The sequence below is a fragment of the Balaenoptera ricei genome, chromosome 2 (genome assembly GCF_028023285.1).
Source record: "Balaenoptera ricei isolate mBalRic1 chromosome 2, mBalRic1.hap2, whole genome shotgun sequence".
Classification (NCBI taxonomy): Eukaryota; Metazoa; Chordata; class Mammalia; order Artiodactyla; family Balaenopteridae; genus Balaenoptera; species Balaenoptera ricei.
In genome coordinates, this window is record NC_082640.1 from 83,493,388 (window position 1) to 83,508,989 (window position 15,602).

Consider the following 15,602-nt stretch of genomic DNA (forward strand, 5'->3'; position numbering starts at 1 on the left):
TCCCTTATTTTCTGTTCTGTTTTGTTTTAAGGTGTAGAGGCTTATTCTTTGTTTTAGAAAACTCCTCATTCATAAAGATGGCATGCATCACTTAGGGAAATAAAAGGTCATCTCAGACCAAAAATGGTTCCTGGGTGAGGCTTGCCCTGTGGGTGGTCTGGGGTCTGGCAGGCCAGGTTCTCGTGGTGCCCGAGGGCTGTGTGTGCTGAGTCCCCTGGATCCTCTGTCCCCTCTCTTGGCCCTGCTCCAGCCGGGCCCTCTTCCTAACGGTAGTTCTGACTTTGTAGGCCCAGCCGCAGGCTCTGCTGCTTGAAGTTGCCCTTCCAGGGCTGGAGCCATCCGACAGGCCTGGACCCAGTGCCCCTGTAAACCTCAGGGGGCGTGCCAGGCCCACCTGCAAAACAACTTGTTCAGGTATCAAGATGGGCCCAGTCAGTCAAAAATCACCCAAGCCAGCTTTTCCATCAACTCTTTTAAAATAAACATAATGATTATATGCAATCATTTGCCAAGAAAACATTTACCAAGGGTTTTACTACACAACAGGCCCTGGAGTAGAGAGAAAATATGAAAGGCTCCTGCTCACCCCCCACCCCCTCACTCCCCCCTCCTCCCGCATCCCCCCAACCTCCACCCCGCTCTACCCACCTTGAGAGCCCAGAGGGAAAGGGGGAGGGAGCATAGTCCAGAGGGACAACTTTTCAGCCACCTTCTCCCTCTAGTAGATTCCAGTCTGGACAGGGGCTCAGGGAAATGGGCACAGGGTCTACCAAGCTCCTGCCAACTGCTGAAGGGCTGGCCCCAGAATGTGTCCTGTGACATTCTCAAGCTCTGCTCCCAGAATGTTCCTGAGCTTGTTCCTGGGCTCCTAGTTATGGCATCCCCTTCCCTCTCTTCCACAGACCTTTTCGTGTCTCTGCACTCTGACCTGGGCCTCCCAGAAGTGAAGGAAGGCAGGGCAAAGGAAAAGTCACCCAGACTCTGGGGAAGCAAATTCAAGGTTATATGTTTGAAGAGGTGGGGAGCATCTTCAGTATATATGCAAAGTAGCCCCTAACTTTCCAATCAAAAAAGTGACCACAATGTGACCACAAAAGTGACCACATTTCAGCCATAAAAAGAAACGAAATTGAGTTATTTGTAGTGAGGTGGATGGAACTAGAGACTGTCAATACAGGGTGAAGTAAGTCAGAAAGAGAAAAACAAATACCATATGCTAACACATTTATATGGCATCTTAAAAAAAAAAATGGTTCTGAAGAACCTAGGGGCAGGACAGGAATAAACACACAGACCTACTAGAGAATGGACTTGAGGATATGGGGAGGGGGAAGGGTAAGCTGGGACAAAGTGACAGAGTGGCATGGACATACATACACTACCAAATGTAAAATAGATAGCTAGTGGGAAGCAGCCGCATAGCACAGGGAGATCAGCTCGTGCTTTGTGACCACCTAGAGGGGTGGGATAGGGAGGGCGGGAGGGAGACGCAAGAGGGAGGAGATATGGGCATATATGTATATGTATAGCTGATTCACTTTGTTATAAAGCAGAAACTAACACACCCTTGTAAAGCAATTATACTCCAATAAAGATGTTTAAAAAATAAATAAAAAATAATTTTTAAAAAAGTGACCTTCAGGGCCCTAAGAAAGTATTCCCTCAAACACTCACCCCCATGGGCAGTTAGCCACCTCCCCTATAAGTATTTAATCTCACAGTGCCTGTTGTTTAGTATTTATTGATGAAATACTTGGTTGGAAATATCCTACACCACATGGAGACTGAAGGATAAACCCCAGGTAATAAATTATATTTTGCATATTGAAAATAATGCTGAGTGGAGTTTTTTAATCAGGCTTTCTTTTTTTTAGAGGACTTAGAGGCAAAGCTACCAAACCATTGTGGTGAAGGGGCCAAACAGATGTGCACCGAGGTGTGCATAGCCTTGGACGCCCCCTTTCCAGCCAGAGAAGAGAAAGGTTAGGCAGACAGGGGGGGTCAAACAAGGAGGTATGTGATGACAGGTGTTTGTGGGAAATACCTGTGAACTGAAACCAAGGCAGCTGCTTTGGAGGGAATGGGCGGCCGGCCTCCCAGAAGTAGCGCCCTGCTGCTGGTCCTGTTCTGGAATGAGCCCAGGGCCAGAGCAGGCACCCCATATCCACTTCCCTCTTCCCACCCTGGACCTCCTCTATACCCTTCCCGGGATTATAAGTGGCTTAAAGGCAGTACAGGTTGTAAGGGCCTTAGCATCTTTGCCTCTCATAGTTGCTTGGCCATCTGGCTAGAAGGTGGTCCTGCTGACACTAGGACTCATCTATAAGAGGGGGACAGCATGGGGACAAAGGATGTGCACCTAGTTTCAGACCCAGCTCTACCACTTTTACAGGATATACAATGTCTAAATTTGTCTCAGCCTTAGTTCCCCCATCTAGGAAATGGGACAGTTCCAAGGTATGTAAAGTACCTTCCCCTCCTCCCTTTCCGTTCCCTTCCTCTCCTTTCCAACTCCTTTCCCTTCTCCCTCCTTCTCCCCCCTCCCTTGCCCCATCTCCTCCCTCCTCTCTCTTCTTGTCTCGCCTCTTTCCTTATCCCCTTCCTCCTCCTCCCTCTCTCCCTCTTCTTCTCCCCCTCCTCCCTATTCCCCTTCCTCTTGTTCATTCTTTTCTCTCCTCTCCCCCCACCCCGCATAAGCGATCCCTACTCATGTATCAAATTGGTAATTATCATCAATTAGAGATTCATCTGGCCCAGTGGTTCTCAAAGTTTTCCATCTTAGGATCCGTCTACACTCTTAAAAATTGTTGAGGACCCCAAAGAGCTTTTTGTTTATATGGATTATATCTATCAATATTTATCATATTATAAATTCAAACTGAGAAAAATCATAAAACCCAAGAATACAGAAGCACATATTCCAGTGATGATGCCTTCACCACACATCAGTAGCTTCTGGAAAACTCCTGAGAAAGTGAGTGTTTTAAAAGCCACACATACAGAAAAAAGAGTCAGTATTATTATGAAAATAGTTCTGACCTTGGAGGATCCCCTGGAAGGACTCCCAGGGTCAGATCAACTTTGAAAGCAGCTTATCTGGGCTAATGAGCCCTTTTCCAGCCCCTCCGTGTGAGACCTCCCTGGGGCCATTCAGGCCCTTGTAGGGGTTTGGAAGAGGAGGAGGAAGGTAATTGAGAGAGGGGGGCTAAAGCGGAGGCTCTGGGGCAACCACATGCGGCATAGGAGGGGCCCTGCGGGCACAGAGAGGCAGTGGGAAAGGCAAGAGCCCAATGGGGGCTGTGAATCACTGAAAATCTCTAGATATTTTCAGTATTTTAAAAACAAAAACAGGGCCTCCCTGGTGGCGCAGTGGTTGAAAATCTGCCTGCCAATGCAGGGGACACGGGTTCGAGCCCTGGTCTGGGAGGATCCCACATGCCGTGGAGCGACTAGGCCCGTGAGCCACAACTACTGAGCCTGCGCGTCTGGAGCCTGTGCTCCGCAACAAGAGAGGCCGCGACAGTGAGAGGCCCGTGCACCGCGAATGAAGAGTGGCCCCCACGTGCCACAACTAGAGAAAGCCCTTGCACAGAAACGAAGACCCAACACAGCCGTAAATAAATAAATAAACAAACTATTAAAAAAAACAAAAAACAAAAACAAAAACAAAACCAGAAACCATATAAGTAAGGCTCACCAAAAATGTCACATCTTGATTTTTTGGTTAAAAGTGGGACAAGCGAGCCTGGTAACCCTGGTCAACTCATACTCATAATACCAGCTCCTCTGTAAAGAGCTTTTACTATGTGCCAGGCACTGTGCTAAGGCCTTTGCACATACCAACTCATGTAATCCTTGTAACAGCCTATAATGCAGTTTATTGCCTCCATTTCATAGGTGGGGAAACTGAAGTTGGGAGGGCTGAATAACTTGCTCATGGTCGCCCAGCTTCTAAGTGGCAGAGGGGGGATTGTAACCAAATCTGACTGCAAACTGCATAGGAAATTCTGTGTGGAGGTTAATTTATTCATTTGTTGTTTAATTCCACTGATAGTTATTAGAGTTAACCAATGGCAGGGCCAGAGGATCTACCACTAACCCCCAAGCTACTCCAAAATCTAAGAAAAAACTGTGTGCTTGCTTCTAAAATATAATGTTCAAAAAGATAAAATCATGACTCCCTTGAAAATAAAACATGAACATATATCAAAATGTTTACTTAACTTAATAATTAATAAGGGAATTCGTAAGATGTCTCAACCAGCTTGTAGTACAGAGATTGATATTCCCTTCGGGCAAAATTCATTTGGCTCACCGTAGAGGAATCACTGGCACTGGCAGATCAGGCACTCAGCAGAAGCATTAGGCAGCTCAGCCTTTTTAAGGGGAATTCTGTTGTTGCCACATCCTCGCTCCCTGCTGCATGGCCTCTTCACGGTCCCATGGAGCAAGCACTGTGGCAGCTGTGTAAAGAAGCTCTCCGACCTCCACAGAGCACAGGAGTTTGTCTACCTGATTATTAAGAGTCTTCTCTGCAGTGGCTGCCCTTTGGAGGCGTTGACATGGGAGACGAGTATCTTCAGTCTGCCTCTTCAGAGGGGTCCAGCCACATCTCTCTGTCCAAGATTTCCTTGTCACCAATCTTCAAGGCCCTGACCATCCAGCCAAACCATCAGCAACTGCCCATGAATCAATGTAGATCTGTACTCTGGCCATCTCTCACTTCAGACATAGTGTACAGTCATATGTCCTAATTGAATTTCTGCCCACTGGGAGGATTTTCCTTCACCACTGTCTTCACAGTCCCCCCCGAGTGGGGCTATAATGCTCCAGCTGTCCACTTTCGTGTAGTACCAGCATATCATACAGACCCATCTATAATCCAGGCTTGAGTTTTCTCCCTCAGTCAGCTGGTCATAAGCAATCCCCTGAAGGCCACAGGCACGGAACAAGAGAATAGGCAAACAACAGGAGCTGTGTTGCAGGGGTCTGAGCCACCTACTCACACAATTTACCTGCACCTCATGGACCCGCCTGAGTTCAGCCTCTCATATACCATTTCCACTTGATGAAAGATTGCTACTGTGCACGCCCAACCTTAAAACAAGGCAGGTCAGACAACGTCCATATTATGAGGAGAGCTCAAGCTGCATGGTCACCTCATTCAGCCTCTACGAAGACCTAATAGCAAGCCAGAACCTGCTTCTCAAAAGGATAGTCATCTGCAGAAGAGGACGTAGATTTGCTTCACAATCCTAGAGGTCTGCACCATAACTGTATCGGTGCTTGCCAGAGGCTCCATACAGCTTCTCTATGTGACACTTCAAGTATCATTGGACCTGCTGGATCACAAAACCCAAGTGATAGAGTAGCTTGTACTGTAGCCTAAACAGCTGCAGAGCCTTCTCTTGTTCTGCTTCCCAATCCACCCGCCTGTAGATGCGCTGAGGTTGCATACTCAAATGCGTATGTTGCCTCCAAAGTGACCTACCAAGGGTTGTGCCTCTTTCTTTTTGTCGGTGATACAAACTGCAGCAATTCATCTTCCACCCTGACGGGGATATTTCAAAATGCTCCAGACCAATGAACCCTCACAGATTTCACTGCTGGTACAATTCTATGTCAGTCTGGGTCCAATCAGGAGAAAGAAGCCATAGAGTAACATGAACAGAGAAAGATTAGTATAAGAAGTATTAACTATAATAGGGGATTGGAGTAATGAGGGATTGGCCAGTAAAAAGTGGAGAATTCTAAGCAATATAGGGATGGTAGCTATAAGAAGCAGCCAAAAGCTGGGTACTCCCTCAACCTCTATTATAGTGATAATTTAACGGTACTGTGATTGCCTGTTTCTTTGTCCCATCACTAGACTCTAGGGTCCTTGAGAGCAGGAACCACATGCCTTGTTCTCCATTATATCTCCAGTGCTAAGGGGGAGACCTACCACCCCAAAGACTAGGAGTAAATGAGTGAATGAATGAGTGAATGCAGCCAATATTGGCACTCTAGCAACCTGCAGGAGAATTATCCTGTTTCCTGCCACATATACCAGACCCAAAGAAAGGTACCTGCAACACACACCTGGATGCTTCAGTCCAATCTGAGAAGATGCTGATAATCCTTTCAAGGGAGCCGCCAGCGCAGGGCTGTGTGTAGCCTTTGTCAACCTCTCCTAAAAAGGAGGCAAAAGTCTAGCCCAACTTCCCAGACTGTCCCCACTGGGTTCTTAGTCCCCCAAGCCGAGAGCTAAAGAATAGCCCCAAAAGAGTCTCACTCTGCCCCTGATTGCTATGTGAACACATGCACACAGCTGGGCCTCGCCTATTGGGGCCGGAACAGGTGTAGATGGGATTCCCATCAAAGGCTCCTCTCCGGACCTGGGAAAGCAACTGCCCGGGGCGGACCGGGCCGAGCCGAGCCAATGCGGAGCGGAGCGGAGCGGGGCGGGGTGGGGCGCGGGCGGGCCTAGAAAACAGGCCGGGTCGGGCCCCGGCAGAGGCGGAGCCATGGGAGACGCGATCAAGGAGCGCACCGCCAGGCTGCTGATGGACTACCTGGAGTACTGCGCCCGGATACAGGAGACCAACCTGCACTACTTGTCCCAATACCGCGGCTTCCGCGGGAACCGCGTCGCGCTGGTGGCCTGGATGGCGCAGGAGCTACTCGCCAACAACCGTGGTGGCCCCAGCTGGGGCCGCGTGGCAGCGCTCGTGACCTTCGCGGGGACGCTGCTGGAGAGGCCGCCGCCAGGGGCCCGTAGGCGGAAGAAGACGGAGAATGAAGACGTTAGCAGGGACTGCCGGTTCCTGGTGGCCTTGCTGTGTGCTCAGCTCTCCGGACGGCAAGGTGAGCGCGGTGGGCGCGGGGACCCGGGGCGGGTGGGCAGCCCGGGACGCGCCCACGCGGCCGGCACCCGGAGGGACCCTGCGGCGCCAGCCCTGTGGGGCGTTCGTTTCAGCAGGCCTGGGACATTCGTGGTGAAGTCCGACTTTCTCCTCTACTGGCGGAGTCAGACACCAAAACAGGCCTAGTTAGACGGCTCTCATACTAACCCATTCTGAAACAGCAGCGCACGACTTGGGTTTGCACACTTCGGCCTTGTCCTTGATCGCCCTCGGGGTTTTAGGGTGCGTTCATGTTAGGTCTGGATGCTTTGCTTAGGTAGAAATTCCCAAAGTGGCGAAGTCAGCAACGGGGTGGCCTGGGCCAGGTGGGTTCTTTCTCCAACACTTATTAGATGCACCTTTCTCCATAGACCCCACGGCTCTGCAGGTCAGAGCACAGCAGCCTAAAACGTTAGAATGAAAAGGCAGCCCCTTGTCCAACCCCTCCATCGCTCAGGAAGAGCTGAGGCAGGGGTGTCTGGGGGGTGGGGGTGGGGGGGCGGTGGTTGCGTGGGCACCCCGTGGTGCTGAAGACTCGAGGTTCCTTAACTTCCGATTCACTGCACCCAGCCCTCAATTGGGAGATAGCCAGGCGCCCTGGCGCGCAGCTGTAAGCCATTGATCCTTGTGGTCTAGGCTAGAGCGGGAGGCCCTTGCAGCTCCTAAACTGAGCTCATGATAAGCGAGTCTGGCCAGCCTTCAGTAAGAGGGGAGAATGCCTCCTGGGTTCTGAGCGAGACCCCTGCTTCTTTCTTCTCCTCCTTACTGGAGTTGAATCAGCGACTGTGATGACCCAGGTTATAGAAGAAATACAGCCAAACTATTAAAACCAACAATTAAAAAAAAAAAAAAAAAGTCTAAGAATCTAGGGAAGACACTGCAGGAAACTTAGCCTCCTGTTTTGCAATTTCCTGGTAGACCTGTATTGATGAATTGGGTTCCATTTGTGGAGGAGAGGTAGTATTTGAATCAGAACCTTGACCTTGCATGAACAGTTTGAGGTGTTAGCATTAATTCCATTCTTTTGGGACGGGAAGGGATGGGGAGGCGGGGTCTTAAACTATTCCGGCCTGTGAACTCTCAGAACCCCACCTGAGCCATTTGTCTTAACAAGGCATTTGGCCCCCAAGGGCACTCCGCACTAAAGAGGAAATTGATGGGGGGGCATTGTTTTTGTTCTCGTCTTTTGGCTAATCACCATTGAGTAAGGAACAATCTTTTAACTTCAGGAAGCAGAAATTCTCCAATTGAGTAAACTAGACATGGCCACACCTCTCTCAGCTGCAGTTAAAATGCCACAGGCTGGCTTTCAAGTCCCTCCCTCCCCCCCTATTTTTCTGACTGGAACTGCTTGCTTTATTGTCTCGGGATACCTTTCAATTTAGCGATTTGTCAGTTTCCCAAAATGGCATCAGTTCTTTGCTCAGGAAAGAACATGATATAGTTTTCTACCTTCCTCTCGGCTTTTGAAAGAAGTTAGTGAAAAGACGAGTATTCCTGCTCTAAGTGACAAAGTTGTGTCCCCTATGTCCTTCTACCCCCTATGTTAGACTACTTCTTACAAATACTAACTCAAAGATTCCTAATTACAAGTTACCTATTGCTCAGGATTTCCTTTTTTTACATTTTAAATTCAGGAGTTGTCTTAGTGTTTAATCTAGAACCTCCTGTGTATTTGATTGAGTACAGGTTTTGAGTGTTATGAAGCAATCTAGTTCTCTTCTCCCTCCCCTTATAGGATGGATTTTGTCTTTTCTTCCAATGCTCATTGCAGCCATCTTGGGAAAGACAGCTGGTCTGGGTTTTTCTCTCATACTGTACAGCAATGATCTTAATCTACTTCTGTTCAAAATTATCGTGAGTTCTAAAATTCTTAACTCATTTCTACCTGCCTGACTGTGACCAGCCAAGCAAATTTGAGATGTGAAAGAACAAACCAGAGTAAACCACCTCCTGAGACATTTTTACCTGCATTCATATAAGGAATCCTACAGTGATTCAGCCAGCATTTTAACTCCTGACAAGTACTCAGAGATATTAGGACAAAGGCACAAATGGCTCTTCTTTAAATGGGAGACACAGGGGTCTAAAGGCTTATTGCTCCAAAGAATTACAGAAGAAACTGCTTTCCATTAAATAGGAAATACGGTGCTATTTGCTACGTTTGGATAAGAGTGGATATGTATCTCTCATCTATCCATGATTTCATGTGCTACTGCTGACTAATTTATCAAGGCACTGTGTCAGGGGTGTAAAATGATACTACAAGTCCTCCGAGTCACAGTTTAGTTTAACAAAGAATGTGATAGTAAATCCTTTTATAAGGAATTCTTTCTAAATCCTTTAAAATGTAATTTCTGGGACTTCTAGGTTTTTAGAGTTAATATATTGAAATTTTATTTTTCTGACTTCAATAAATTATTAAATCTTTAAAGTTTTAATTTATGCATCTTTAAAAAAAACAGTTGGTTTTACTTGGGATTCAATAAACCTTTATTCTTAGGAGTAACTTGATTGATGACAATTTCCTTTTTATTGTCTCTTTAAATACAACACATACAATTATTTTAAACATTTAATCAGTACACAGGCACATAACAAGTCCTTCTCTTTCACCTTCCATTCTGCACTCAACCCATCGCTTGAGGTAGATGGAGAAAGAAAACTTTACCCTGTACCTGAGCCCTATGAATTTCAAAGATGAAAGACAGATTAACAGGAGAGAAACATACAAACCTTATTTGATGTTAATGTTTTTTACAGGGGACTTCATAGAAAAGAAGTGAAAACTCAAAGAAGCAGTAAGACTTGGGGTTTATATACCAGTTTAACAAAGGGTGATAAATTGTGGAGATAGGACTAAACAAAGAAAAGGGGTTTGGGCTTCCAGGGGCGGTATATTGTGGGACAGTGACTAGGAAATATATGGGGGCAGCTAATGGAAGATGAGGATTATTTTAGTAAAATTCATGGAGATTAATCTTGGTATTAACTCCCATCGCCAGTGATAAGAGTGTTCTCCCCTTCCTGGTACAAGAAGGCACCTTTCTCACAGGAAATTTATGCCCTGCTTTTAGGCAGAAAGGGGTCAGAGAGCCCTTCCTATATATGCTATTTCTCAGTTGCCTTCAGCTAAAATAATCAGTATGCCAAAGTGGCATATTTGGGGGTAACATGTTCTGATCCCCTTCAGTGGTTAACAGTGAACACAGTTATTCTAGTGCCTGCTGGAATCTGCGTCCATCTGTCCTTTCGGAGCCCACACAGACCCAACCAAGCTTGCTAGCAGCCAGGGGAAAAGCACCCGTGAGGACAAGAAGCCAGCCCAGATCTGTTTCAGCAACATCTTCGTGGCCAAAGCTGTTGCCGATGCTATTAGATCAAGACTTGGACCAAAAGGAATGGATAAAATGATTCAAGATGGAAGAGGTGATGTGACCATTACAGATGGTGCTACCATTCTGAAACAAACACAGGTGTTACATCCAACAGCCAGAATGCCGGTAGAGCTAAGGCTCAAGAGAAAGAAAGAAATGGCACCACATCAGCGGTCATCGTTGCTGGCTCTCTCTTTGATTCCTGTAGCAGGTTTTTTCAGAAATGGATTCATCATTTCCAAATCACTTTAGAAGGATTTGGAAAGGGTATTGAAATCTTGACATGCCGTGACCTGTGGAACCGAGTGACAGAGAAGTGTTGTTAAACAATGCAGCCACTTCATTGAGCTCAGCAGTTGTCTCTCAGTATTCAAGTCTTTCTCTTACATGAGTGTAAATGCAGGGAGGAAAGTGATTGATCCAGCCACAGCTACAGGTGTAGATCTCAGAGGATGTCAGAATAGTTAAGAAACCTGCTAATGCCCTCGAGGGTATAATGCTAAGTGAAATAAATCAGACAGAAAGACAAATACTGTGTGATCTCTCTTACAGGTGGAATCTAAAAAAAAAACAAAAAACAAGCTCATAGATAGAACAGGTTGGTGGTTTCCAGAGGTGGGGGTAGAGGGGTGAGAGAAATGGGTGGGTAAACTGTTCTTGTTTTTTTGCTTGTTTTTAGTTTAAATAAACTGTCTTTTTTTTTTTTTTTTAAAAAGGAAACTTGGTGGGACAATTGATGATTTTGTGTTGGTGGAAGGGCTGGTTCTCACCCGAAAGGTGGCCAATTCTGACATATCCAGAGTTGAAAAGATTAAGATTGGGCTTAAAAACAGATCATGATAATCAAACAGTTTCTGATATGCCCACATGGATGGAGCCCTGAGGAAAGACAGACTATATTCTAAATTTAATGAAGCAAATTTTAAAAACGGATGTATTTTCTTTCTCATACAGAAGTCTATTCTTAAGACATGCTCTTAGTGATCTTGTATTAAATTTCCTGATCAAAATGAAGATTGTGGTAGTTAAGGACATTGAAAGAGAAAATATTGGAACCAAGCCAATTGCTCATACTGACCAACTTAACTGCTGACATGCTGGGTTTGGCTGAATGAGCTGAGGGGGTCAATTTACATGGTTCTGGCACACTGCTCAAGATTACAGGCTATATTATCCCAGGAAAAAGTTACAGCTGTTGTTCCTGGTTCTAACACATTGGTGATGGAAGAAGCCGGGCCCTCAGTTCATGATGCCCTATGTGTTATTCATTGTTTAGTAAAGCAGAGAGCTCTTATTGCAGGAGGTAGTGCTCCAGAGATAGAGTGGGCCCTGTGGTTAACTGGATATTCACGAACATTGAGTGGTATGAAATCCTACTGCATTCATGCCTTTGCAGATGTTACGGAGCTCATTCCATCTACACTAGCTGAAACTGCTGGACTGAATCCCATGTCTACAGTCACAGAACTAAGAAAACCGGCATGCTGAGGAGAAAAACTATAGGCATTAATGTCCAAAAGGATGGTATTTCCAACGTTTTGGAGGAACTGGTTATTCAGCCTTTGTTGGTTTCAGTCAGTGTACTGACTCTAGCAACTGAAACTGTGTGGCCCTGCAATAAACCTTTCTCTGCTCCAAACTCTGATGTTTCAGTTTGTTTGTCTTCACTGTATGTGGGGCACATGAACTTGCATTTGCTAACAATATGAAGTAGGACTCACTTCTTTTTTTTTAGAATTTCACTTATTTATTTATTTATTTTTGGCTGTGTTGGGTCTTCGTTTCTGTGTGAGGGCTTTCTCTAGTTGCGGCAAGTGGAGGCCACTCTTCATCGCGGTGCGCGGGCCTCTCACTATCGCGGCCTCTCTTGTTGCGGAGCACAGGCTCCAGACGCGCAGGCTCAGTAGTTGTGGCACACGGGCTTAGTTGCTCCACGGCATGTGGGATCTTCCCAGACCAGGGCTCGAACCCGTGTCCCCTACATTGGCAGGCAGACTCTCAACCACTGCACCACCAGGGAAGCCCAGGACTCACTTCTTATAAAAGAAGAGTTGGGGTGGGTATTTCAGCAGTGTTTATAGATGGTCCATTTTTTCCCAGCTAATTTGAATGTTTTCTCTAGTTTGTTGACTTATCTTTTCCTCTACTAATAGCACTCTGTCTCAATTACTATATGTTTATGACATGTTTAAACATCTGGTGTTATAGTCTAATCTCCTACCCCACCATTCTTCTTTTTCAAAAAATAAAAAGTATCCTTGGCCATTTCTGTGAATTGTTTAAGTTGAATTCTAAAAACCAGTTTATAAAGAATCCATTAAGACATTGCTTTAGGATTTTGAATAGAATGCGATTGGATTATAAATCAATCTGGAAATAAGTAGTAACTTTACAATATTGTGTCTTCCCTTCTAAGAACATAACTCCTGTTCCACTTATTTAGGTCTCCTACGGTTTTCTTCATACAGGTCCTGTGTTTTTGCCAGGAGTATTCCAACTCTTTGAGTTCTTTTGCCACTGGGAATAGAATCTGGAGAGGATGTTTTGCCTTCGCAGAGGGAGCCTGCCTTGAAGAGAAAAGCTCACCCGACAGAGGTCAGAGATTGGGGGTGGGATGGAGCGTGGAGAAACAGTTTTGATGACATGACTGAAATCTCACAATTCGGCTGTGCCTAAAGCTAGTTGGGGCTCAATAAATTTCCTTTTCTGCTTAAACTGATTTTTAAAAAACTTTTATTTTATATTGGAGTATAGTTGATTAACAATGCTCTGTTAGTCTCAGGTGTACAGCAAAGTGATTCAGTTATATACATATACATGTATCGACTCTTTTTCAAATTATTTTCCCATTTGCATTGTTACATAATATTGAGCAGAGTTCCCTGTGCTATACAGTAGGTCCTTTTTGGGTATCTGTTTTATATATAGCAGTGTATACATGTCAATCCCAAACTCCTAATTATTCCTCCCCTCCCTCCACCCTTTCCCTCTGGTAACTATAAATTTGTTCTCTAAGTCTGTGAGTCTGCTTCTGTTTTGTAAATAAGTTCATTTGTATCATTTTTTTTAAGATTCCTTATATAAGTGATATCATACGATATTTGTCTTTCCCTGTCTGACTTACTTCACTTAGTACTATAATCTCCAGGTCCATCCATGTTGCTGCAAGTGGCATTATTTCATTCTTGTTAATGGCTGAGTAATATTCCATTGTTTATATGTACCATATCTTCTTTTTTTTTGTAACATCTTTATTGGAGTATAATTGCTTTACAATGGGGTGTTAGTTTCTGCTTTATAACAAAATGAATCAGTTATACATATACATATGTCCCCATATCTCCTCCCTCTTGCATCTCCCTTCCTCGCACCCTCCCTGTCCCATCCCTCTAGGTGGTCACAAAGCACCGAGCTGATCTCCCTGTGCTATGTGGTTGCTTCCCACTAGCTATCTATTTTACGTTTGGTAGTGTATATATGTCCATGCCACTCTCTCACTTTGTCACAGCTTACCCTTCCCCCTCCCCATATCCTCAAGTCCATTCTCTAGTAGGTCTGTGTCTTTATTCCCGTCTTACCACTAGGTTCTTCATGACCTTTTTTTTTTTCCCCTTAGATTCCATATATATGTGTTAGCATACTGTATTTGTTTTTCTCTTTCTGACTTACTTCACTCTGTATGACAGACTCTAGGTCCATCCACCTCACTACAAATAACTCAATTTCGTTTCTTTTTATGGCTGAGTAATATCGCATTGTATATATGTGCCACATCTTCTTTATCCATTCATCTGTCGATGGACACTTAGGTTGCTTCCATGTCCTGGCTATCGTAAATAGAGCTGCAATGAACATTTTGGTACATGACTCTTTTTGAATTATGGTTTTCTCAGGGTATATGCCCAGTAGTGGGATTGCTGGGTCATATGGTAGTTTTATTTTTAGATTTTTCAGGAACCTCCATACTGTTCTCCATAGTGGCTGTATCAATTTACATTCCCACCAACAGTGCAAGAGGGTTCCCTTTTCTCCACACCCTCTCCAGCATTTATTGTTTGTAGATTTTTTGATGATGGCCATTCTGACTGGTGTGAGATGATATCTCATTGTAGTTTTGATTGGCATTTCTCTAATGATTAATGATGTTGAACATTCTTTCATGTGTTTGTTGGCAATCTGTATATCTTCTTTGGAGAAATGTCTGTTTAGGTCATTTGCCCATTTTTGGATTGGGTTGTTTCTTTTTTTGTTACTGAGCTGCATGAGCTGCTTGTAAATTTTGGAGATTAATCCTTTGTCAGTTGCTTCATTGGCAAATATTTTCTCCCATTCTGAGGGTTGTCTTTTGGTCTTGTTTATGGTTTCCTTTGCTGTGCAAAAGCTTTTAAGTTTCATTAGGTCCCATTTGTTTATATTTGTTTTTATTTCCATTTCTCTAGGAGGTGGGTCAAAAAGGATCTTGCTGTGATTTATGCCATAGAGTGTTCTGCCTATGTTTTCCTCTAAGAGTTTGATAGTGTCTGGCCTTACATTTAGGTCTTTAATCCATTTTGAGTTTATTTTTGTGTATGGTGTTAGGGAGTGTTCTAATTTCATACTTTTACATGTACCTGTCCAGTTTTCCCAGTACCGCTTATTGAAGAGGCTGTCTTTTCTCCACTGTATATTCTTGCCTCCTTTATCAAAGATAAGGTGACCATATGTGTGTGGGTTTATCTCTGGGCTTTCTATCCTGTTCCATTGATCTATATTTCTGATTTTGCGCCAGTACCATACTGTCTTGATTACTGTAGCTATGTAGTATAGTCTGAACTCAGAGAGCCTGATTTCTCCAGCTCCGTTTTTCTTTCTCAAGATTGCTTTGGCTATTCGGGGTCTTTTGTGTTTCCATACAAATTGTGAAGTTTTTTGTTCTAGTTCTGTGAAAAATGCCAGTGGTAGTTTGATAGGGATTGCACTGAATCTGTAGATTGCTTTGGGTAGTAGAGTCGTTTTCACAATGTTGATTCTTCCAATCCAAGAACATGGTATAGCTCTCCATCTGTTTGTATCATCTTTAATTTCTTTCATCAGTGTCTTATAGTTTTCTGCATACAGGTCTTTTGTCTTCTTAGGTAGGTTTATTCCTAGATATTTTATTCTTTTTGTTGCAATGGTAAATGGGAGTGTTTTCCTAATTTCACTTTCAGATTTTTCATCATTAGTGTATAGGAATGCAAGAGATTTCTGTGCATTAATTTTGTATCCTGCTACTTTACCAAATTCATTGATTAGCTCTAGTAGTTTTCTGGTAGCATCTTTAGGATTCTCTATGTATAGTATCATGTCATCTGCAAACAGT

At 44.5% G+C, this 15,602-nt stretch overlaps 1 protein-coding gene and 1 pseudogene across 1 annotated transcript; both read left to right on the forward strand.

Moving 5' to 3' along the window:
- The first annotated feature begins 6,506 nt into the window (after window positions 1–6,506).
- Window positions 6,507–8,780, forward strand: BCL2L10 (BCL2 like 10). The gene is made up of 2 exons (XM_059915195.1): window positions 6,507–6,846; window positions 8,623–8,780. Exons 1-2 carry the CDS (start codon window positions 6,507–6,509, stop codon window positions 8,778–8,780), a joined length of 498 nt encoding a protein of 165 aa, XP_059771178.1.
- Window positions 8,781–11,128: 2,348 nt separating this feature from the next.
- Window positions 11,129–12,788, forward strand: LOC132360093 (T-complex protein 1 subunit delta-like; annotated as a pseudogene).
- Window positions 12,789–15,602: the final 2,814 nt, after the last annotated feature.